At 34.1% G+C, this 26,891-nt stretch overlaps 1 protein-coding gene across 1 annotated transcript in view; it reads left to right on the forward strand.

Moving 5' to 3' along the window:
- Window positions 1-26,891, forward strand: part of LOC118181532 (synaptogenesis protein syg-2-like) — a 349,639-nt gene that overhangs the window by 278,795 nt on the left and 43,953 nt on the right. Inside the window, exon 9 of the mRNA XM_085814611.1 lies at window positions 19,870-19,917. Coding sequence (XP_085670737.1) covers window positions 19,870-19,917 — 48 coding nt within the window. The remainder of the gene's footprint in view (window positions 1-19,869; window positions 19,918-26,891) is intronic.

Raw genomic sequence — 26,891 nt, forward strand, 5'->3', positions numbered from 1 at the left:
TATATGTTTTTCGAGAAAGAAGTATTGTTTTAGAATAAGTTGTAATCTTTTTCAAAATTCCGTAGAAAAATAATTAGTTTTTATCGTATATTTAACACGAGAACCGACATACTAAGATCAAAAGCTATCCCTAAATTATTGTTCAGAAATGGATCATCAGTTACTTTTGTACTTCCTTGCATGAATTCCAACAAGTATGGTAACCTATGGTTATCGTATATTTAGCACGAGAACCGACATACTAAGATCAAAAGCTATCCCTAAATTATTGTTCAGAAATGGATTATCAGTTACTTTTGTACTTCCTTGCATGAATTCCAACAAGTATGGTAACCATGAAAAATTTCAGGTATCATATATCGACGAAAATACCCAATTCGACCATTCTCGAATCCATTTGAACGATGTTTCGCGAGGCATTTTTACGTACGGACATAATACAGGACTCTTTATCGTAAACGGATTGCAAAAGGGATTTAAAAGGGATTCAGAAGATATTTTTTCATAACATCTGTACATACATACATACATACATGCATACGTACGTAAATACGTATGTATGTATCCCGTATAACTAAAAAATGAATTGCCTCAGGACGTTGAAATTTTGTATACGGACTTGTATACCATGTAGTTGTTATAACATGTAATTGCCCACCTCTCTTTTTGGTTGCAATCGGATATACCAAAATATAGATATTAGTATGATATTGATGTAAATATAGGTATGACTGATTCGGTATATATATATATATATATATATATATATATATATATATTTAACCACTGTGTACCACGTTTCGATGAGCTTAGTTTTTTTTTTTATTCTTACATGTTGGTAAATTTTGGATTTTTTGCTTTAAAAAGTGATTGAATTGTGTTATCTTTATGTTCTGGTTAAGGTGTTTGTGCCTTTAGTTAATCTGCATGAAGCACTTGTAGAATTATCAGCAATTTAAAAGTTGTTTAAGCCATACTAAGCTTAACAAAGCCGCTCTATTTATTTACTTTTGAAATTCTTAATAGAATAGTATAGCGTATTAAGTCACTTTCCTCACCAACGTCAGTGTCTTTCTGCCTAGTCACACCAAAAGTAAACTTTGAATTTTGTGCACCGAAAATTTTATCTTCCTGCTCGTTGACCAATTTGCTTGTTTTTGCGTAGATTCCTGAGCGAAGTATAACTAAGCGGTATAATACATAAGTTAATCAGCTAAATGTAAATGAAGATTTACACTAATTTTCCTGTCTAAATTTCTTATAACAGTTATATTTGAAATAGGTACCTTAATCGAGCTTTTACTAACGACGGACATTTTCTGATATATTATCAGAGATTTAAAATAAAATATTGGACATGCCCTTGTTATACGTAGATCGAATGCCGGTGTTACTAATATTACCTTCACTTCGCTTTAAAACGTATGGAAGAACTATCACTAATGATTTCATAAAATTTACAATGTGAACTAAAGAGGAAGAGGAATATGATGCATTATTAAATATGATGAGCTAAAAGGTTCTGCTGTATGTACATAATGAATGAAAATCTTTTCTGTTTTTCCATTTTCCCCTCTTATACAGTTTTATACATTATGCCATATATTTCGGTATATGCCTATTTTATTTTGGTTGTGCTAGCTGAGTTTCAGATTGTGAGGCAGTGCCACGAAACTTCTAATCAGTTTGGGCAGGTATACTTAGACATACCATATAAGAAAATTTATTTTAATTCCTGATAATTGATGGATAGACCAATTGTATGCATTTACAAATTATAGCTGAATGTACGAAACAAAGGCAAGTGTACATTTGAGGTCTCTGTAGTACGACATTCTGGGGTAATGAGAGTTTGGAACGTATCCTGCAGGTATATGAGGTATTACGATTGTAGAAAATCAAACATTGTATTTCGAAATTGAAATGTTAAGCAGCAAAACAACAATTTTATTGAAGATTGTGATACATTTATAACTGCCAAGCAACAAATTGTGCTAAAGTCTTCCATTGAGCTACCAGCTTTCGTGAAGAATGTGCCAAGACATTTAAAAGGATCGGAAGCTATCAAGATGAAATCTACCGACAGAAGAAGGAAATGTGACGCTTGTAATGGAATAAAAAGGAAAAGTCATTGAGAAACTTGGAAAAAATATCTCATTCTCAGCGATTTCACCAGCATCAATATACCGCACTTTGAGAAAAAACCTTTAGGTTCTTTACCGCTTAATGCGACTTTATTGAAAAGGAGATTTGCTAATAAAGATGAACAATTTTCCTCTTGAGTAATCTGACGAAACGTGGTTTAATGATTGTTGACAAGAGATTAAATTGCAGTCGGTATAGTGACTGGGGTCCATCCTCCCCATATCACAAAATGTTTGACATGCACTAACGCGGAAGAAATAAATTATGGTCTCTGCCTAAAAATAACAAGAGGTCATTACGGAAGACAGCATTTCAGGTGGAAAAAGTATGTTTGCAGTATATTAATTTTAGTGTTTGCAAATATTATGCAGAAAAAGGGCACAAAAATCACCTGACTGGCTTGGGGATAGATTTGGAAAGGTTGTAACCAAATACGCATAAGAAGTTTGACCTTGTCCAATATCAAGTCAACACATGAGTTCACTAGATCTTAAGATGTGTTTACAGACTATATTAGAAGAGTCTCTTTGCTTAGTGCGTATTTCCTCCCTGAAAGGGGTTTCTTCAGGAGTGCCCAATACATTTGAAAACTGAAAGTAAAAAGCAGTCCCCACAAAGAAGCAAATTTTCTCAAGCACTCAATCGCGGTTATTGAGAAGCAGGGGACTAGATGAGCTACAGAGAGAAACTGCCTGAAATAAAATAACATCTTAAAACAAATTCCAGTGCATTATTTTCTAAATAACCTTCGTGTGCGTGTTTTATACTGTCCCAATAGCTATTATCTGAACTAAAAATAACATGGTTATAAAGGAATTTCGAAAATTGCTTTAAAGCTGGTTTTGTTTCTTACTTTACATCTACTTCCATACATGTGAAAAGTAAATGTCGCTTCAAAGATTGTTTCAAAGTTTCGTCTTGTTTCATGCCTTATATAGTGACAAATAGTAGTGTTGCGGCCAATTATATGAATATGTTGTTGAGTGATTAATTCTTAATGATTGAAACGGCGGTAAGCTTTTATTGATGCAGTATCCCAAAATATTGCATTTCCTAGCATTTCAATTCATGTTAATTGAACGGTGCGCTTTGTTCTGACTCTATTTCTTAATTTGTTTATAAATATACCATCGCATTTCCCAGAGAGAAACCAACTCTAACAGCATTCATGAGAAAATATGCTTATGATTAGAAGTCGTAAGCTTATTAAAATGAAAGGCGGAATCTTATCTGCGTATAATATCTTTATGACATTTCTGGCGTAATTCATTAAATTGCAATAAGCTTCCATCTGATTGCTTCTAAGAATTATTTGATGTCTGAAGGATGTTTAATTAGGAAAGCGCGGATTAATATTTACCTGCTTTTATAAGTAACCGTAAAATGTGAGCTGTACTGAAGTAGATTCTGCTGTTTTCATTTGTTTAATTTTAACTATTGGCGTTTGGTAAATACATAATTTATAAGTATTTAACAGAAGTCATTATCTTCCAATGAAACGGATTATTATCATAAATTAAAAAATTCCAGACATTTGCCATATTAATACGAAACAGTAATTAGGAAGCTGCGCATCAGAAGATAAATATATCTCTTGCTAAAATTTGAAAACTGCATTCAAGATTTATTAAAGATATTAATATATTTTAAAATACTAAGTTTTTGTACTCCTAGGTTTTTATAACTTCTATCACGATGAAAGGTTTACTTGGTAAGATGATTACGATTATTTACTGCGGATAAGTGCTGAAGGTATGTTATAAAGTTTGCTTTCGTGAGCAGTAGTTCTTTCATTTCAATCTATGTATGGCGCAACTCGCAACAATTTTAGTCAGGAGGGTTGATTTTATGCTTTAGGACGGATGACTTGTAATAGATTTTTTCTGAAATGAATCTGGCTTATATTCACAATTAATATATTGAAAACCATAGCAATTCTTTAAAACGCAAAAGTTCGCTGGTAATTGAATACTCTACGAACTATCATGTTCAACGGGGTTACAAATCTCAGTATTTTTTGTAACCTTCATTGAAAGAGACGTGATATAATTCTTACGCGATTTAATCCAGTAGGCTGATGTCAAGCTTCTAATAATAAACGGCATTCATAGTTAATTCATAACCGAAGAGTTTTGCAGGGTCACCAAAACCGACGTCTTCTATCCTTATCTAATTAAATAACGAATTATAATGCGTTCTTTCATTGTTTACCTAGAATTCTAAATAATGCAATCTAAGCGAAAACTTAAAAGGTGGAAAAAACATAAACAACTCTGCTGACCCTACTGCTGTAATATGAAATGTCCAGATTGCAGGTTTGTTTCTTTCTTTTCAATTTTTTCCTTTACCTTTCTTTCCCGAGTTTAACACATCAAGAGTAAAGTGTTGGATAAAACGATCAGAAGATGAAAAATTGGAAAAATTAATATTTATAAAAGTATAAAAAATAATATCCTTTTGAGGTTAGAATAGGTGGATTAAACATGACGTGACAAAAGTGAAACCAAGAAAATGTCAACAAGGTAACGTTACGACTTAACATGGCCGCCATACAGCGTCATAAAAAGACTTAAAAATTATTGTTAAATAAAAAAGCACTGACTTTGAGAGCAAATATCAACAGAAAAGTGCCTTTACCCAAAATTTGAATAAAATACCATTGAAATTTCATCTTCGAAATTTTACCATGTGTAAATTTGTCTTATAGTTACCACTTAAGCATTTTTATGTACCTAGATTTTATTAAACTTGAAACAGTTATTAAGAGTCGATTAAGAGTCCATAAGTCCATTTTCTATATACGAAGCAGAAAATCAATTATATTAAGTGTTAAAATTAGAACGGGATACTTATAAACTTTCAATGATGTATAGCCAATATACAGACAATACAAATTAGAATATGAACAAAATCAACTATAAGTATGACTTTGGCAGCGGCCATGATAAGTCCTGATCTCATACCGTGACGTGCTATGGCTTCAATTTCATTGCACATGACATACGAAGAAGGCTTATTCCATTTATTTTAACCCCCTTGTTTTTCTCAAATGAAAATGATATCTACAATTGCCACCTCATAAATTAAGTATTTGCTCTTGATTAAAAAAATCTGAAGTGTACACCACATGACTTCCTTGTACGGAATCTTAAATTATACGCATTTTTTCTTGCATTTCATTTAACTTATTAGATTGAATTAAACCTACTTCGCCGACAGCGCATAAACCACAATAGAATAAATGCATTCTATAAAATTCACTTTGTTTACCATAGCGACACTCTGGCGCTAGGTTTACTTAACAGTATTATATTTCGTTCATATTATAACTCAGAATGCACAAAATTTATATCATTTAAAGAATTATCTAATCGTTGCCACATGTTCTATTCAAATACTATAACAAAGCTAGAACGATGTATAAAAGAAATTAAGCAAACAAAACGAAAAAGAAACAGTTTTTTACAGACGACTGAGTATTTCTCATTCAATTAATTCAGTTTTCACTTCGCGACAAGGCAAAAATACATAAAAACTCAAAATATCTGTATTAAAAATTGCGAAGTAAATCTTAAATACTTATTTCCTCGAAAAAATTCCAGAAAGGATTAAGCATGATTTAATTCGCAATAATAAATGAAGGCGTTATTTTTGTGTTGCGAAGCTTAGTGTCTCTAGATTGGCAACAAATCTATAATTCTGCTGTTTCAAATGTAAACAAATACAGGGATTGGACAAAAATATAGAAACACCTTTAAAAAAACATGTTTCTTTGCTTAATATGGTGTAGGAAACCCGTTGGCATCCAAAACAGCTTGCAGTCGTGCTCAGAAAACCAGTCCTGGACAATGTGAGAACCACGATACGGCTGCCCAAACCATAACAGAACCCCCGCCATGTTTCACTCTTGGCAACAAGCAGTCTGTATTATAGGCTTGAGATGGCGTTTTCCAGACGTAAACTCGGCCAGAAGTGGGAAACAATGTGAAAGAAGACTCGTCAGACCATATTACTCGCTTCCACTGCTCTATAGTCCAGGCTTTATGACTTAAACACCACCTTTTCCTGTTACGGGCATTAGCATCACTGATGAGTGGCTTCTCAATTGCAGCACGGCCAGGAATTTCCTGTTTATGAAGCTCCCTTCTAATTGTTTTGGTACTCATAGGGTTCGGTAACACAACATTCCCTTCAGCAGTAACATTTGAAGCTGTGGTCTTCTTATTTTTCGTCACAATTGCCCTTAATGATCGTCTGTCACGATCACTCAGGACACACTTTCGTCCGCGCTGTGATTTAGCAGATGATGTTTTTCCGCTTTTCAAATATGCAGAATAAATCTTCGATACAGTACCTCTTGAAACACTAAACACCTCGGTTACCTTGCTTACGGAAGCACCTACCATACGTGCTCCAACAATTTGCCCACGTTCGAAGTCTGTTAACTCTGACATAATGCAATGACAACCTCACATAACAGTACTCCGACAACAACTGAACTGTTAAGCACATTTACGAAGTTGTATAGGTGGCGTCAGTAGTCAAAAACGCCAGCGCCACCTACATATTTCATTAAAATCAATCTTTCTTTTCAAACATGCATTTCACAAGGTGTTTCCATATTTTTGTCCATCCACTGCGGTTAAGTTTTAAATGACATGGCGGACTGTATGTCCGCCATGTCATTTAAAACTTAACCGCACTTAAACAGCTTTTAAATTGTTGATAATTGTACAAATATTGCTTCCAGACTTACGAAAGGCATAAAAACTTTAACCGGAAGATAAAAACAACATAATTCAATAATTTTTAAAGCAAAAAATGTACAATTTACAAACATATAAGACTAAAGAAACTGAGATCACTGAGCCGGGTAACAGAGTGGATATATTTATAAATATATTTATATACGTTTGGCGCGGCCGATTTAAACCAAAATACGAGGTGCACATCTGCATGTTATAGTAGTCTTATATACAAAATTTCAACGTTCTGAGGCTACTCGTTTTTGAGTTATGCGAGATACGTACAGACGCCTCGAAAAATTCTCTTCAGAATTCATTTTAAAGCAGTTTTTTAGTTTTTTTGGAGGAAAAGAGTCTTTTATTCTGTCGTTACGTATAGATATTACGCAAAAACATCGTTAAATTGCATTCGAAAGCGGTCAAAGTGGATATTTTCGTTGAAATATGCTGCCTGAAGCTTTTCGCGATTACAATACTTCCTTTTTACTTCGTACAAGGAAGTAAAAATATATATTTCAGTGGCACCTGCGATTTTAAATGCATCCACATTCTTTTTCATTTATTTTTTAAACGTAATATATTGTAGTTAGAAAACGCCTAAGTGTTAAAAGGTAGAATATAGCGTGAAAAAAAATTTAAGTTAATTTTATTTGGTGTGCAGATGACAGTATACACAAGGAAACAATCTGCTGTTAAAAAGTACACTAGTTATCATAAATTAAGGAAAAATCACAAAAATCACGCTTATTGAAAAAGTTACGTGCAGAATTTTATGAAACTTACTCACAAAATACAACGCATAGTAAGGTATCAAATAACATAAAAATAAATTACCAGACAATTATAGTAGTATAGAAATTACCACATGTATAAAATGAACAAATCGAAGGTGTCAGTCTGCTATAGGAAAAGTACTTTCAATATGGAATATGGTCACTTCTAGAAGGAATACAGCTCATACAGCGATGCGTGATGCTTTCAATTATGCGGTCTATCAGTTCCATAGGAAGCGAGAGCCATTGCTCTTGCAAAACAGTTGCAAGTGCGGCAAGTGTCTGGGGGGGGCGGATTGAGAGCATTTAGACGTCTCTCTAAAGCATCCCAAACGTGCTGATAGGATTCAAGTCCGGGGATCGAGCTGGCCACTCCATGCACATAATTGTTTCCTGTTGAAGATAATCATTTACGATTCGAGCCCTGTTAAGGTCTTGCGTCATCGTCCTGTAACAGGAAAACATCACCTATTGCCCCGGCATATGGGCGCACATAAGCATCAAGGATGTCATCTCTACAAACCGGAGCATTCATGATTTCCGTTGAAAAGACATGGAAATCTGTGTATCCACCAAAAGAGATGCCATCCCAAACACAGACACTGCCTCTTCCGTTATGCATCTCTTTAACGGATGTTTGACGGATGATAACGGGTTACAGGTTCTCTCCATATCAAATAACGCCTACTATCGCTTTCTAGACTAAACCTAGACTCATCCGTAAAGAGAACAGCCCTCCAGGCGTCCAGTAGACATGTTGTCGTGCCTACTGCAAACGGTCCCTCCTATGGCGTGACGTGAGCGGCACACAAATGGCTGGTCGCCTTGCATACAGACCACCTTCGTGAAGCCTTCTACGCACAGTTGACGTTGACACCAACCTTCCGGTGGCTGCAGCAAGGGAGGATCTATGAAGAGTCGGAGTAGCGGTTCTATTCCTACGTGCACATAATGTCAAATATCGGTCATCGGCGCTCGTCGTAGCAGTTGGCCGTACTTGGCTGAACCTCCTAGATGCCGAATCTGTGGTTTGAAATCGCCTCCAAAGTCTATGAACCACAGAAGGTTTCACATTTAGCCATCTAGCCACTTCTGTTTGACTTTATCCTGCCTATAGTCTCCATCGTAGTTCTGCAGGCAAATGATGCCTGGAGGTCATTGTTACGAATTGGCTATCTCAGATTTCTGATGTCACTATTACACTGAAATATGTGGGCTTGCTCTCAAACATGGACTTTTATGCTCCTCGCAGATGACGTATTCCGAGTGCAGCGCCACTAATTTACATGCTGCAGTTTCATTCAGCTACTCTTACTTGTCAACATATTCGAATTTTACACGGTTTGCCTTATTTTTGTGGAAGTTATCGCTATTTTTGTGATTTTTCCTTAATTTATGATAACCAGTGTATTAAAACTTTATTTTGTCGTTTTTAAACTTATAGTGGACAATTTATCGCAAAATTATGTTAAAAATTTGAAAGCTGAGGTAAAATACATTTTTAAATGGTTAAATTTGTAAGCTTCACGCTTTATAAAAAATAAAAAGGTCGTACACCTAGTAAATTGGTAAAACATGCTCCAAAATTCATAAAGTCCATTTGTAATGGTCAAGATCTTATTCCTAGCTAAAAATAATAACACCTGTTGAGACACTTATGCTTTCTATTTGAACATTTTATTATTTGAAAGTAATATTACTAATTATTTTTTTTTTTGTAAAAAATAGCTGCATAAGAAGAGATGTTCTGCATTGGTATAAATAAACTATGCTCTCTGTATATGAAAGTCTCCTTTTGAACAAATTTTGTTCATGTATTTTTTGAATATGGTAGCATGCAGATTTTAAATAACATAAAACTGTTGGTTTACTCTTGAGAATAAATACACATATTTATACAAAATTAAAAACAAAAAATTTGATTTAATGTTCTCGTTTGAAAGGGTGAAAAAAAGCAGGAGACAAAACTTCACCAGCTTTATTCGGAGTTTTACTCAATTATGATGTCCATAAAATTTCCATATTTTAGCCTCATCTTTCTATATATTAAACTCATTCATCAAAGCAAAATTTCAAATAAAATGTTGAACAAATATTCTATATATAAATTCTAAATATAAAAATATATAAAAGCATAAAACACCAAATGCAGTTTAAAAAAAAACAATTCTGACAATTAAAATTAGAGTTTCTACGCAAAAACAAGCAGTTTGGCCAGCAGGAAAAAGGGCGGATTTTAAGGTGTACAATACTGAAAATGCACTTTTGTTCCCACTCGGCAAAAAGACACGAATTTGCTGCACAACCTGACTTAATTCATTAATAATGAAAATGTTTTGTTGTTATCGGTAAATATGTGATATAAATATAAAATATAATTCTCAGAAATAAAGCAGATGATGTTTCAGTATATTCAGTGATTAACATTTCAAAACTGAATTAATTTTCTTCTACAAAAAACACCTAATTCTTGTTAGTAAATCTGAAAGAAAGAAGAATTCTTATGTTTCATTCCTGAGACATTTTTGAATTTAATCACAGCGTGCATTTACAAACAGAACGTACTTTGTTAAATATATGTGTGTTTCATTTTCGTCTGCATTAATTTGAGACACATGAATTTAGATAGTTTTCGAAATAACATTGTTTTGTACTACGGATACAAATTAAAATTAATTAAAACAAACACTCATTCACGACATTTTTCATGCTGAAGTGCAAAGGAAAATAGCAAGATAATCTGATTCTACATTGTGATATTTCGCTCAAAAGGATACTTGAGAAAAGCAAAATATATCTTATTTATTCTGAAATATTTCACGTTTGTTTTATGCTAAATGTTTCAGGTATTTTCCCCATCTTATTTCAGCTTGCTTTAATCTGATATATGCGTAAAACTGGGACAGGATTTCAAATTTTTTGGTCCATCTTTAAATGGTGATTGCTATTTGTTTTGAATTTTCACTTTTACACATATATTTACAAACTTAATTATAATTTTGAAACAGAATTCCTTCAGCCAAAGGGTTTTGAAGTTTAGCATTTCCACAATTAAGGATACGAAACAATTTGCTTTTCAGTTTCTTTTAGATCATTCGTAAGAGGATAAAACTAGCAGTTTTGAGATTACTTACGAAATCACTATGTTTCAGCTGTGTAACTTCAAATTAGTCGTAAGATCGTAGTATGAGTATAATCTTGTGTTTCACCTCATTCCATATTATTAATGTTAATAAATATTTTGTTTTTTCTCTGAAGAAATGGATAATACAAAACTGTCTATGACAATTGTAATCACATGACACGTTTTAGTAAGAATATATGAAATTTAAATTTTTAAACTGTCTTCGAACAGTTTTTTTAAATTGTGTTGTCACCAAGAATATTTTTAAACTGTCTTTTAAAGATGTTATGTTTCTATACTTCATTAGTAAACAATAATCCACTTTATGATGTAGAAACATTAGGTATTTTTGAAGCAGAGGAGATGAAAAATGAGCAATGCCTTCGTTGAAAATCGAAACAGGGATCTCTGGAGGTTCCAATGTAATCAGAAGCTCAAAATAAATCTCATCCGGAACTACACGATCGCGTAAATACGAAATGTCACGATTTGTTGATAATAGTGTAAGGACTGTAATATTGAATTTTTGAGGGTAAAGACCTGCTGCATCGAATTGAAGTATATGATGCCAAAACGCGTTTACTCAAAGATCATGAAATGCCCTTCAATAAAAGCTTTATTTCTTTATTTATTATATTTCTTAAACATTTGCGGAAATTATCGCGAGTCATTCTCTCTGACAGATAAAATAGCGAGTAATCTCTTCGGAGAAGCGAGTAATTGACAAAAGACTTTGGTCAGCATTTAAATAGGAAATGCGACTTGTAAAAATTACGTATGTTCGTGATGTTTATTTTTCAGAAATGTGAGATTTTCTGCACTTAATCAGTTAGTTTTTCACAGGCCACAAAAATTAGATGTTATTCAAGAAAACACATTTGGAATTTTGTGGGTTTCTCAATTTTGAGGAGAGGACATTTCCAAATTTTCTTAAGAAATATTGTAAATTTTGAAAGGAAAGTTAGAAATTCATTAAGTTAAAATAAATTTGTTACATTTTATATGCTGAAAATTAAGTATCGTAAAGGCAAGAAAATATTTGCATTAAATAATGCCAAATTTACTTCAGAAAATAATTGTAAATCACAATAATATAATAAAACAGATTTACGTTTGAAAATGCAAATGAATTAAGCTTATATTTTAGATTTCTCTTAAATTAATGAAATGTATGGATTTATTCAGAAATTTTTGTTTCCTCTGACACTTTCACATACAGCTCATATTAAAGAGAAATTTCTAAAATTGGTTCTACGGTTTTCGTCTTTCAACAGCGCATTCATTAACACAAAAACGGTTTCAAATACTGCATTTGATCATTAATGCTGCCGCATTAATACGAGTCAAAATTTAAGAAAGCATTCTAAGTTCTCAGTTATTACTCTCGTACTAAAAAAGTAAACAAAAAATGCTAAAATAAATTAATGTAAAAGGAAGAGTTAAAACATACAATTTACATATGAGGTAGAGGTCACAACCGCCTTAAAAAGGAGTATGCAAGTCCTATGCTTCAGTTCGCAAGCCGCGATAGTTCCGTGTAATCCGGGATTGCCAAAGCAGAAAGCATAAGCCGAAGACACCATTTGCGCGATGAAATGCTTTAGAGAAATGCTTATTGCAAGCCGGTGCAAGACAATCCCCTGTTGCGAGTAAGCTGAATGTGCATCATAGTGTCATCAGTATGTAGATGAATGTGCTGTGGAATCGTTACCAAAGAGATCAAAACTCATATAGAAGACGTGGGTCTGAACGCTGGAGAATTACCGCAATGGTAGACAATCGCTTTCTTATGTTATATGTAAGATACCGTAGATCACTAACAGCATGGCAGCTGGCGTCGCATCTCTCTGATTCTGTAAAACGTCCCATATCCTGCCAAACTGTTTTGCATCGACTGCATAAAGTTGGAATGTGGCCCCGACTACCTGTAGTCTTTGTGTTTCTTTTGTCTCCATCGCATGCCAGATCTCGTTTGAATTAAGCCCGTGAACACCGCAATTGGACATCAAAGCAGGGGACCATGTACGCTTTACAGAGAAGGAGGTTTATTTGTATGGGCTGGGATACCATCGAACGGCCACACTGAACTTTAGGTGTTTCCTGATGCTTCCTCACAGCCACCTGATATCGCGATGAAAATTCTACACCCTCTTGTTCGTCTTTTTATCGCTTCAATAGGTACCGACACGATATTTATTGGCGATAACGCAACCCCCACATAGATCTCGATTGGTTCGGAGTTAAATGGAGAGTGGAACCCTTCCACGTCTGCCATGGACTGCAAGATCACCAGACCTGAGTTCAACACAGCATATGTGGGCCACGTTGGAATGACGGGTAGCTGGTCGCAGTTAACCTCCGAGCATCCTCCACGATCTTCGACTTGCATTACTACTTGAAGAGGCCATTAATGCCACAATATTCGATCAACAATATTATTGCTAGTTTCCTCCTTATTGTCAAGTATACATTTCAGCTAGAGGTTATCAAATTGCTGGGGCACTGCCCAATAATTAGTGCTACAACGTCCTCGTGCTATTTTAATCAGTATTTTTATGTATGTTCTTAGCGACGCTACAATAATCAACGCCTTATCAATCTAACTGCACTCTTCTGCGCACCTGAGTATTCATGAACTCTTCATTCATCATTCAAGATGTACCTCTATTTACATACAACAGAACTGCCCAACACTAACCTTGTGCTCCATCTTTCATGTGACTTTATGTACTCCATTAGTCTTTTTGTGCCTTAAGTGACTATGTGTATGTACCTGTTTTATGTGTACTCTTTTTATGCATTTTACGCATTGTGTTTTGTGTATTGTTTGCTTATGTGTATTTATGTCTTTTTATGTGTACGTCTTATTGCATTTTTAGTTTAACTACCTACCATATGTAACACCACAGCTTACCTCTTTAATCTGTAATACAATCCTACCAATGCCCTTGTAAGGCCATTACTTCCCTTTGACAACATCAATAAGCTCCTGGTGCAGCCTTGTGTAGCTCCAGGGAGCTTTTGCTGTAGTTAGAGGAGACCGTGGAACACACGCTCGTTTACCTGTGGTAGACACCAGGCGTTCCAGTCCTCCGAAACCTACCCTACCTACCTACCTACCTACCTACCTAACCGCTATTAGCGTAACGTTTCCTTTCTTTGCAGATTCTTCCGTCCCATTTGGTGTTTCGTATTGTGATGATCATAATTCATCTGAATTTGTATTCTTCGCTTTATTTTTTGCTATGTGGTCTAGTTAATGCCACAGTAACCTCTTGGATAAATTTCACGAATATCCATTAAATTGTTCTTGTTTTATTCCGTGTTCTGCCTTTGTTATTTATTTTTTCAGCAGGTGTATATAATTTGCATTATTAAATGAATCAATGTTTCATAACATTTTATCGGCATTTTAATTCCTCAATTTTCTCTGCACTATTGAATAGAATGTTGTTTGACACTAACAGATTCATGAAATTATGATATATTAACTCCACCAGTGCCTCATGACTTACCAGTGTCTCATGGCAAAATAATTTTCTATAACCTAGAACTCCTTTTCAAAAAGAACGCTTAGCTAGACATTTGAAACAAATTAGGTTCTCAAGTAAATAAGATCAGACTCAATGAAAGGAAGGAAAATCTAGTTTATTCCCGTTTATAACCATTTTAGCGACAATCTGAAAGAAAGAAAAATAATTTTTGTAAATCGTGAGCTTCATGGGAATATTTTACATCAAGAAATTTAATTGTAACATTTAATTTATTACTTAAGAGACGTGCTTAATTTATATCAGTTGCAGTTGACTTTCTTTAACGACGGTTATAAAAGAAATGCTATGAACTAATATAATTTATTTTGAAATAAATGATTTATTTATTGTTTCCAACTGTTTCTAGGATTGGTCATGTTTTCTCTTTGTTACATTCCATTGAATCATCAAACACATTTCTATTCCTCTCGAACTATAGAATATCGCTCTAATTTATTAGTTTTATTCTTCAAAATTTATTCGTACATTTAAACAACACGTATTCACACTTGGTAAAAGGCATAAAGATATTATCGAACATAAATAAATTTACGGAAGGGAAAATATTCAAAATATGCAGACTTAATTTGTATGACTTAATTAGTAATTGATAGTGCTATAAAAGGGCTTACAATTTATTAAGCTATTTATTGATAGACAACAAAATGAAATGTATTAAAAGATTGGTTTTACTGTTGATAAGTATCTCATGATACTTCGGATGTCAAATGCTTGAAAATGCTAGATTATGTGCAGATGTTTTGAAAAAAATATATTGCAAAAGAGCTGAAAATTGGTCATTATTTTGGAAACTGCAGAATTATCGTGTAATCTTCTTATATATGTGGCTAGCCATTAGCATAGCTAACATCCTGAAGACGTCATACAGCAAATGCCAGGTTTTCATGAAAGTATTTACATATGAAGATACGCAAAAGTTTAGCATTGCAACGCATGCGCACAAAACAAGCATGAATGCCGCCATATATTGTGTATGAATGAGAAATCTGCATAGCAGGTTTCTTAAATGGAAATGGCATTTGAACATTGGTTGTTATTGTGTAGGTCGTGTTATGCCTTATGTAAGTAGCAAAAATTCCTGCTAGTACGTATCGGATTTTAAAAGCGGCCAGCATCGTGGTCTATAGAGACTGTGGTTTACCATTGAGCGATATTGCCGCACATATTGTTCCGGATTCCGGAGAGTACGTCTGCAGTATCACGGATTATCAGCACACCGACCGTTTATTCTACTTCCCTTGACGCTGCAGCAGAAACAGGTGCGCCTACAGTGGTGCGACGAAAAACGAACTGGCTAAGAGAGTGGCACCACGTCGTCTTTTCAGGCGAATCTCGGTTTTACCTGTCAACCATTGAGAACGCATAAAAGTCATCTCTTGATCTTATAGCCAATAATGCATTGTAGATAACGGTCCTTGCACTTAATACATGTTCAGACACATGGCGGTTCCCTAATTTCAAGGCTATGTTACGCCATCTTTCAATAAGATAATGCAGAATCGCAAGTTGACCATGTTGTACTCATCTTCCTCGATACAGAGGATGTTCGATTGTTGCCCTAGTTCATTCTCGGATCTCCAGATGTGCCACCTATTGAGACAATCTGGTAATGGATTGCCGCGAGACCTCTGGCTATAACAACGGCTTCCGTTGTTATAGCCAGAAGTAGCGCCTCTTAAAATGCATGATGTGTACCCGAACTACCTGAAATTTTAATAATGACATCTGTCCCAAATATATCCACAACGTAAATTTTACACAGCAGTAAAAGCACAGCGACACTCTCCCCTTCCATATGTAATCTTGTTAATCAAGTTAAATTTCATACATAATTCTGTATTGATATGAACATGTTCAACTTGACTAATTCTTCAGCTCATATGTTTCAATCAACAACTCATATGTTTAGATGATATGCCTTCCTACATTAGTTTACGCACTAACTCCAATTTAAGTTTGGTCAAAGAATGCTGCTAAAATTGTGTCTTTCTCTGATTGCTCAAAGCGATGGGTGTGCTTAAGTCTTCTGTAAATCAAAGTGGCCTGCCATCATTAATTATTTTCTAAGCTGTATGCTGTCGATTTAGCATAACTTATTTCACTGTCATAGGCTTATATCTACCGAGGAGTTGGCTTCTAACCACAGTATCACTAACATCCTGGTCGGAGGCCAACTCAAGCAATGACCAGTTATGTACAAGGAATAAGACTCTTCTACTTGCTTTCCTTCTTGATGTAGGATGGCCATCAGTGAATATTACTGATAATATTTCGTAAGGAATATATATGTGTTACTGTTTAAGACCGGCATTTGAAGAATGTCCCCATTTTCTGGTGAATGTCAACATTCTCAGGGTCGGTTGGGTGTATGTCCGAAACATTTGCTAAATATTCTTATTTCTCACACCAACAAATATCGACATTTGCCACGCACTGATGGTGAATGTTGAATAAAAATATATTTGCTATGTTTTAAAATTATACTTTATTATTAAAGCAAATTATGATATACGAGGTGTGACACAAAAATAAAAGAGAGTAAGTACGTAGCTTAAAAAAGGAGTGGAATTGGCAACAACTATTTTGGTGACGTCATGTGAGACATCTCCTTTATCCATGTGACAAGTTTCGACTTAACCGACCACGCCAATGGGGAGTACTGCGTCATCGAATGAACACGTGCATTCTGCCCGCAGAATGCCAGAACATAATGTAAAAAACCAAACAGCAAATCAACATCAAGTTTCTTGTGAAATTTAAGAAATCAATCACAAAGGAAACCTTTCAAATGTTAACCGAGGCTTATGGAAATGAGACTTTGTCTCACACACGTGTGTTTGAACTGCATAAGCGGTTTTCAGGGGGAAGCGACTATGTGGAAGAGGTTGAACGTACTGGGCGCCCCTCAACACTTTCATAATGATTGAATAGGTGCCTTAGACTGTTTAGTTCCAGACTGTTAATAAATATTACTGCACTTAAGTACTAAAAGGACTTCGCGAAAAAATTAGGGAAAAAAAGGCCACAGTTGTGGAGTGATTGTTGGCTGATGCAATAGGACAATGCACTCGCTCTCACGGCCCTATCTGTCAAGCTGTTTCTGACCAGCAAAACCATTACTGTGATGGGGCATCCGCCTTATTCACCTGATATTGCTCCATGCGACTCTTTTTTTCCTAAAGTTAAATCTTATTTAAAAGGAACCCATTTTACCTCAGTTCAGGCAAAAACGGAGAATCTCTTGAAGGGCCTTCCAAAAACCTCGATCCAGAACTGTTACCAGGAATGTCAGTATCGAATGAAGAAGTGTGTGAATGCTACTTTGAAGTTTTGTAACTACTTTGAAGGTGATAATGTCACGGAGAGCTGATTCTGTGAGTACAATGATTTATTGGACCAGTCTCGTTTATTTTTGTGCCACACCTTGTATGCCAAAGTAGGAGAAAGTAACAATGTATGTAAATAAACTGTTGAATATAAAACGAACATCCCATTCTGAATGAAGAAACAAAATAACACCAATAATAAACTTACTTAATTATGTGACTGCATTATACAATCTTGTCCGAATATATAAACATATAACCAAAAATTCGGTCTTTCTCGTACGTATTTGGAGAATGTCGACATTCTCCAATTTCGGTATTTTACGGTAACATACTATGTATAATAAAAGAAATTTAAGCCAATTCAATAAATAACTAAGACCAATTTAGTTATTCCAAAAATCTGTAATTAAGTGCAATTTCAGTATTAATGAAACGGTAATGATTCTACAAACATGCATTAAAATTTTTCAAGCTTTCTAATTGCAGGAATTATGCATAAAAAGCAAATCAAGAATTGTAAATATTACCAAAAATACTAAATAAAATTTTATTAAAAAAATAAGAACAAATAAAACAGTTTGAAAATTTCACGCTAAATAGCTGAATCTAATAAGATAAAACTTGGAACGGAATGTTACTCTCTTGAATCCTTTCTTAGTCAAGGGGGATGGCTGAATTCCACATACAACGTTTATAAAAAATATAGAATGTCTAAAAATTTTAATTTTTAATTGAGTAAATGACTTAGCCTTCTCATAACTCCGACTCCGACAATGTTTTGGACTTCAAAAACAAAATATGAAAAATAATTTCGAAATGTAAAATGTAGGCGCAAGCAACAATTTTTTAAACTGGAATCATTAAATTAAATACATCATGCATATTCACATTTTAAATGTAAGAAAGTGCAAATTGTGCTAAGCTTAAAAAAGATAAATTTTGAACTCTTTAATTTTTTATGCAAAAATATGGGAAAATTGTTGAAAAATATTGTTCACAACAAAATTTATAAAACAGTAAAAGTAATTAAATATATTTGTTTACAGTTAAAACACTTTAAGGTATTGTCCTTTATAAAATGCAAAGCAAAACGTAAGGAATGAACTTATAACTGCTGTAATGGAGCCGCACAGACGGTATAGTGTGCGGGGGAGTCTACTGCGATACCGAATGGTCGGGTTCGATTCCCCGAGAAGGGCATAGCTGAAATTGTCCGTCTTTTTGTAGAATGTAACAAAGGCTCATGTATTAGGTGCTTTTACAATATAATGACAGCCACTTTCAGCTTTAGTAGTGGTGAAGCCCAAGTCGACTAAGTACCTTCTAATGGCAGAAAAACTGCTACAATGGAAAAGTATAGCCAAAATGGACATACACGTTTTTGCTTCGAGCTTGAATATTTGAAGAACAGTTTAGCTGGGCATGTGATATGCTGTTAGAGGTTGAATGCCAGTCCTTAATGAATTGTGGTTATGTGAAAAAGTAATTTTATGTATTGTTTCTAACCGTTTTATTCCATACTTTCAAAGCACATTAATATCTTACATAAATCATCTGTAATTTATCCGTTTATAATGATAATTAATAATGACGATAATTTATAATAACCATTTTTGGCTTTTATCATTTTTTGCTCTAGTGTAGAATTGGGTGTCCCTTCGATTAGCGACATTTTTTTTTTTTTTTTTTTTTTTTTTTTTTTTTTTTTTTTAATTTTGGCAATAAAACCTCATTTCTGGTTACCATGGTAGTTTTAACTTTGTTTTAGCTTTCCGATTTGTTTAAAGGAAAATAGATTGTTATGTGTAAATGGACAAATTTAAGGCAGTGAGCTATGGCTAGTTTGTGCAATTCTGGGATACATTTTTAAGTGAAAGCAGATCGATGTGTACATGGACACAGCGTTTGTGCAATTCTTTGACTTCTTTTTTTGGTTTTGTGTAGCGGCCATCTTGAAATCGTGCCTTCTTTGAGCCAATTTTTGCGTCAAAAAAGAATCGCCAAAAAACAAGGGGCACCCAATTGTAAACTTTTACCCAACTTTTGTTTAAAAGAATAACACTGTAATTTACGAATGTACATTTTATAGCGGTTAATAAAATCTAAGATTAAAAATAAATTTTTTGCTAATGTATTATTATTTAGCTCATCCGATTTTGGTTTTTGCTGTCTGAATTTGATTATATTTTTCCCCATCAGCTTGCGAATCGGAGCACAATAAAATCAACACATCTGGTTCCTTAAAAGGTAAGTACGTTGCATTTTTAATATAATAATATTTTTGATAATTTAAGAGCTTTTAACTGTTTTTGGATAAGATTTTTATATTCAGTTTAGAAATGATAACATTTAGCAATAATAAAAGATTTTATATTTAGTAGTGGCTAATGTATGAATGCATGAGTTTATATTTTAAAAATTCAGTAAGCAATTATATTTTGATTCGGTTTAGTTATATATAGCCCTTGATCTTCATAAATTCTGCATAAACTAAGCTGGTATTTTGCATGATGATGTGTTAGTTTTACTAAATTTATCGCTAATTAATTAAAACTTAGAGTTTAAAATTAAAATCGTCCCAGCAGCTTAAAATATAAAATATCTCATTAAAAGTATTTGAAAATTAAAGATCGAATAATCATATTAATTGCTTTGAATAAAATATTTATATTAAATAATTTCCTTCAACATTACTGTTTCATTAGTTTTAAAAAAATCTGCTAGATTTGCTGACTACTGTTAATGCTTATAAAATTAAAAATAGAGTGTTCAAATTTTAGTCACAAGCAAATTTCAGTTTCGCAGCCCAATAAAATTAATTTCAGTTGTTTTCTTTAAGTTGAAATGTTTGTATCCTGTGAACATTCAAAATAAATTTTATTGAAAAAAAAAAATGCATTTTACTCTGAGGAAATATTATTATTTTTTTTAATTATGTAATTTTCTTTGAAATAAAGTAAGCGGGTAGAGACATTAGGCATTTTTATGGAAGCAGACAGGTGGAAAATTAGCAATCGCCTTCGATGGGAATCGAACCACGGAACTCTGAAATCCCGACTCAGTGTATCCCAGTACACGACGAAGGTACGCTAGGAAGGTGGAAGATATATCTCATAAGCGAAATTAGAAAACAATATGTCTTTGCTTGAACTGCAGTAAATGCATATTAATAACATCATCAGTAAATCAATACATCTGGAAATACAAATTATACAAGCAAATTATCCGTTTCTTTTGTGTACCCATATAAGCCGCATTCTCCACTTATTGAAGATATACGAATTACTAATAAATTCAGTACAGAAGAGCAAAAACTAAACTCATATCTATAGTCCCGATATTGCAAGTAGTAAGCAAAAAAAATTTAAACAGTGCATATTTCAGAACATTGAAAAATCTGATTTGCTCTCTTATTATTACTCTGATAGGACGGAGCGGAATTCTCATAATTCTTGTGCAGCAACAGCTATCAGAAATGCAAAATAGAGAGTTCGAAACAAATAACAGAACAAGTTGATATACGATACGATGCATTCCTTTGTTAATTAAAAGAATAAGCACATTTTTTTTAATAAAATGTAAAAGTCGCAGGCTTTCATTAGGATTATTATACATGCTTTCAGGAAATTGCATTAATTTCCGTGCACGCGATATTTAGCATTCCAGATACGAAAATCTGAAAGAAAAATAACAGTAAGTAAGCGAATTGCTAATTATAACGGACAAACAAAGCGGTAGTTGTCTCAGACTGGGATTTTTCATTTTTCAAAATGCTAATATTATTTGACAGGAAATGTAATGATATTTCTCTCGGCAAATAATGCTGTCAAGAAAATTTTAAAAATTTCATATCTTTACGTAACCAGGGATTACGTTCCAGCAAAATGTTCATGTAACAATACAAAATTGAAAACAACTTTGAAACTTTCGTGAGAGATACGAAATGCTTTTGATGAATTAAAAATAGTATTATTTATAATGCAGTCCTATACTTTCGTACAGATAAATCATATGTCAAAATCTGGAGCCATATATGGGCATTTTTTTTTGTCACGTAATTTTTTTAGAGAACATTTTTTTTATTGTTAAATGGTACATATGGGATTAATATCCAGATTTGGTTTCGTCTATAATTTTTTTTTTTTCAGAGAGAAGTAATTTTCTTTAATGTTATTTTTTAAGATGGGCAGTTTTATACTGATTAGTAGCTTATAAACTTAAAAGCAAATAGTAGAATTTTAAGATGAAATATATTTCCAATACATAATGAATGGAATATATTGAAACTAAGCACACTACTAAATTAATTAATAAGAGGTAAACGTAAGTGATAAAGAAGTGATAAGAAAAATTCCGTGCATTATATGCTTCGTATTGTTTGTTTACGTGAATCTATGACATTTTAGATTATGTTTATTTCTTATAAAGCTAATGCAAATTAATCAACTTCAAAATTTTGATTCAGAAATGTGTAAAAACACACTGGTGTGCAAAAATTAAGGACGAAGTCGAAAAATTAGCATATCAGCTGAACGAAGAGGCAGAGCGGACAGAAAGACCAATCGGAAGATTAAGTAAGGTGATGTACAGGCACATGCGCAGATATGCAGGTAGACGTAATGGGGGAGTGTCTGAGTAGTAGAAAGCATGTTGTCGGTGTAAGATCAGTATTTCTGGCAAAGAGATTGCACGCCGTATAGCAGTTAAAATCACACCGAGTTGCTGCCTCAGCGAGAAATGGCGGATAATTAATCTGTTAGACGACATCTGGATGCTTTTACCCGAGGTCGAGACTTTGGGAAGTTGGAGGAAGGCCGCAGTGTGACAAGTGTGGCTGCAGAGTTCGGAATTGCTCACAGCATCGTTTCACGACTTTGGAGACAATTTCAAACTACAGGAACAGCTATCCGGGGGTTTAGTAGTGATCGTCCACGAGGAACCACGCCCGCAGATGACCGGTCTATTGCCTTACAGGCCAGAAAAAACATGCGACAGACAGCGGGAGAAATCGCTAGACACACGACACAGGCGACTGGACGACCGATATCGCGTTTTACCGTGGCCAGAAGACTGCACGGTGGTGGTCTGTTTGCACGACGCCCTGTACGGTGTGTACCTCTAATGCCTGCCCATCGAAGAAAGGGTTCTCTGTGGTGCCGGGAACACCGGAATTGGAGAGACAATGAATGGGGACGAGTACTCTTTACAGATGAGAGCAGATTCAGTCTGAGTAGCGATTCTCATCGCATACTCATCTGTAGAGAACGGGGAAGCCGCAATCATCCCTCGAACATCATTGAAAGGGACAGGTATGGAGGTGGCGGTGTTCTCGTTCGGGGAGGCATCATGCTCGGTAGTCGTACAGACCTTCACATCTCCGACGCAGGTTCAGTCAACGGGTCCCGTTATTGTAACGAGATTCTTCTTCCAAATGTGCGTCTTTTTTAGAGGCGCCATGAGTCCGCAGTTCCTTTTCATGGACGACATTGCACCATGTCATCGCACAGTAGCTGCCGAACAGCTCTTAGAGAGTGAGGATATTGAACGTATGGATTGGCCGGCACGATCTCCGGATCTCAATCCCATCGAACATGTATGGGATTTTCTAGGCAGACGCTTGGCAGCTCGTACCTTACCACCAGTAACGATTGCGGAGCTTCGATTGGCGCTGCAAGACGAATGGGCAGCAATGCCTCAACAACTCAATGACACCCTCATTCTCAACATGGGCAGACGCTGTGAAACCTGCCTAGCAGTCAGGGGAGATCATATCCCCTATTAAAGACCGGATGTTTCTTGCTGGACACCCATCACAGGGATGTTTCGGCCTTCAGTCGCATTGCGCTCCATGCTACTTTTTCAATAAAGCTTCTTTTTATCCCTCTGATTTCTCTTTTAGTAAGTGTTGCTTACATTACTCATGTCCTTACGTATTGGGGATTTTACGGTATTAAATGTGTTGATTTGGAAAGCTTTTGTACAAAGTTATATTGAAAAAACCGTCTCGTCCTTAATTTTTACACACCAGTGTATATTACACTGAACTTGCGATTTAAAGGAAATGAAACACCGGGTTGCGGATTAACAGGGTGGTCTCTGAGAAAAATGTTAAGCTTGTTTATTGCGCTATGACGGGAAAAACTATCATCACAAGTCATCAGCGTAAAACAAAACTGTTCATATAAAATAGAGAAAGCAAACAAATAAATAAATAAATAAATAAATAAAATGTGGGGATAATAGCTGTGATACAAGATGTCCTCGCAGTATCTGGGAATCGTTTCTATCTATAACATAAATGCAATTTAACAATATATAAATATTAATAATTATTAAAATTGAATTATATAAATATTATTAAATCATTTTCAAAATAATATTACCATTTAAAAAGGTTGCCAAAAAACGCTAAAGTTCTACGCGATGTTTTTACGAGAGCCTGTACTCAGTGACACTAAACACTTTTCTAAATATTCTTCTTTAATTCTATTTATAACCGAAATTTTTCCTTTGCAATGATGTGCGTCATTTAATTATTTATAAAGTATTCTTTTTACTTCCTTGTACAAAGTAAAGAAAATTGTAATCGCGAAATCTTTCGGTTTTCAGTTTTCAAGGAAAATATCCATTTTGACCGCTCTTGAATTCATTTCAACGATGCTTTTGCTTGATATCTCTTTGTACGGACTAAATAAAGGCCTCTTTTTCGCAAAACAGTTTAGAAATAGACTTACAATGGATTCAGAAGAGATTATTTCGAGACGTCTATCAGAATCAAGTCAGAAAATAGAATAAAGGACTCTGTTTTACAAAACAGCTTGTAAAATGGATTTAACATAGAATCAGAAGAGTTTTTCTGTGACCATCTGCACCTACGTACGTATGCATGTATCTCGCATAACTCAGAAACGAGTAGCCTCAGAAGGTTGAAATTTTGTATATAGGACTGCTATAACATGGTAGCCTCTCTGGTTGCAATCCGCCACAACCAAAAGTATATAAATATATATCTACCCACTGTCTTACTCGGCTCTATTAGTTCAGGATTTTTATTCGTATATGTTGGTAAATTGGAAACTTTTCGTCTTAAAAATGAGTGAATTATGCTGCTCTTAGGTTCCGTTACAGTTTTTATGCCTTTAGTTAATTTGCGTGCAGCTGTTGATTATCAACAATTTAAAGTTCCTTAAATGCTAATAAGCCTAACGAAACTAATATTTACATTTTAAACTTAGTATAATAGTGAGCATTACATTACATTTACATTTGAAACTCAGTAGAATGGTGAATTAAGTCAATTTCTTCACCTTTAGTGTCTTTTCGCAGAGTGAGATCAAAAGTAAACTTGCAGTTTCGTTCACAGAAAAATCTTCCCTCTGGTCGAATTGCTTGTTTTGCGGAGAAATTCTAATTTTAATCGTAAAAATTGTTTTTTTTGACTGAATTTGATGTTTTATGTTTTCCCATATTTTTCACTTTTTTAGTCCAAAGGGGCTTTGTCCCTGAAGAACTATTGTTTTCGTTTTGTAATTTTGCGTTGAATCACTATAAATGTCCGCTTCACTTTTCAAACTGTTGCCACCAAATGTTAGAGTCCTGCATTATGTTTGAAAAAATTAAATAATGAAAAATCTGTATAAATATATGTATATTTCTCGCATTGTGATAAACAACGGTACACAGAGCCATCGAAATTTGAATGACGTAATCCTCCTACGAATATGGGCATGTGGAAGACCAAATTTGAAATTTCGAATTTGTTTTATGATCGATTTCATATTTTGTAAAGGGGACCTTTTTTATTTCCAGTGCACGGAACTGTGTATCGGAAATTTTAAAGATATGCGCATTTTAAAATTATTTTACGACATTGCTATTGAACTAAATTTCATGGTTTAAGTGCCAATAACATGATAATTAATAAATAAAGGTAACACACAAAACGTTAAAAAGAGTCTCTTTGGACGTAATTTAAAATCTGAAACCTTTCAGTTTTTTTTTTTTTTTTTTTGTTATATATATATATTTTAATGAAAATGTTTCGAGTTTTTATGTAATATCGCGGTACGGAATCAATTGAATGCGAAAGAAATAAATGTAATTCTGAAATAAGTCTGTAAGGAAATTTGGGCAAATAAGTTTGAATGAAATTGAGTACCAAAAAAAAAAAAAAAAAAAAAAAATGAATGATTTAATAGGCCGTACAAGGAAGTCACGTGGTATCCACAACAGATATTTTCTTTTAATGTTAATTTCGAATCTCGCGAACAGGCTGGCTGCATGGGCGTTTTCGTGGTTTTCTCCATGTGTAACGTGTATACGAGCCAGTTTCCCTTAGAAAGTCCTCCCCGAAGGCATCCCTCCCTTAGGCAGATAGCCCTAGTGTGCTTTTCCATAATTAAATAAACCAAACCAAACCTTTTAATGTTAATTTAAGTTTTGTAAATAAATGAGTTTATTTTCCGAATTAAATTCCTCTAAATACAGGTAAATTGTTAAAAGCTGTTGGTCTGTTACTCATGGAACATTCCTTTTTCCTGTGCTTTTTTTAACTTCCGTGAACTTAAATTTTACTGTGAATGTTCCATAATATTACCCCGCCGAATCGGATACTGTTGTTTAAATTCCATCGTATTTGAAGAATCTAGTTCCAAAGTATTTGCTATTTTAAAGTTAAGCATATAGATAGGTTTTTATTTTAAATTAAAATTACTTCAAAGTAATGCGTGTAGCATAATATTAATCATGTTCTTTAAATCAGTGATTACTTCTGAGTAACTGGCCCTTTTAAAAATTCCCATTTAATGATAAGCAATTAAAAAAAAAGACTAGTTCAGATGCAGATTCTTATTTTTGAGCTATTTTTATGTACTATGGAGGAAAAAACTTGTAGTTTTTAAAATTACTTCAGTAAATTTAAGTATGTTGCTAAGCGAAGATTAAAGAATTAAGTAAAAAGTTAAATGTAAATACACTTGACACATGCGGAAGTTTTAATGAATCATACATCCCTTGAATGAATAATTTTTGTCCTTTTTTCAAATATTGTAAAATTTGTTTATAATTTCTGGTGAAATTTTCCAATATTTTTACTTTATGAACTAAATATCATCACTTTTCTTAAATCCATTCTAAGACTTAATTTTATAGTAAATAATTAATTTTGTAGTAGGCAATTTTAAAAGAAGAAGGAAAGAGTAGAAAATTTTTTTCACATCTGG

This window comes from Stegodyphus dumicola, chromosome 4, assembly GCF_044657685.1.
Source record: "Stegodyphus dumicola isolate Sdum_Otavi_A_Nest chromosome 4, ASM4465768v1".
NCBI classification, from domain to species: Eukaryota; Metazoa; Arthropoda; class Arachnida; order Araneae; family Eresidae; genus Stegodyphus; species Stegodyphus dumicola.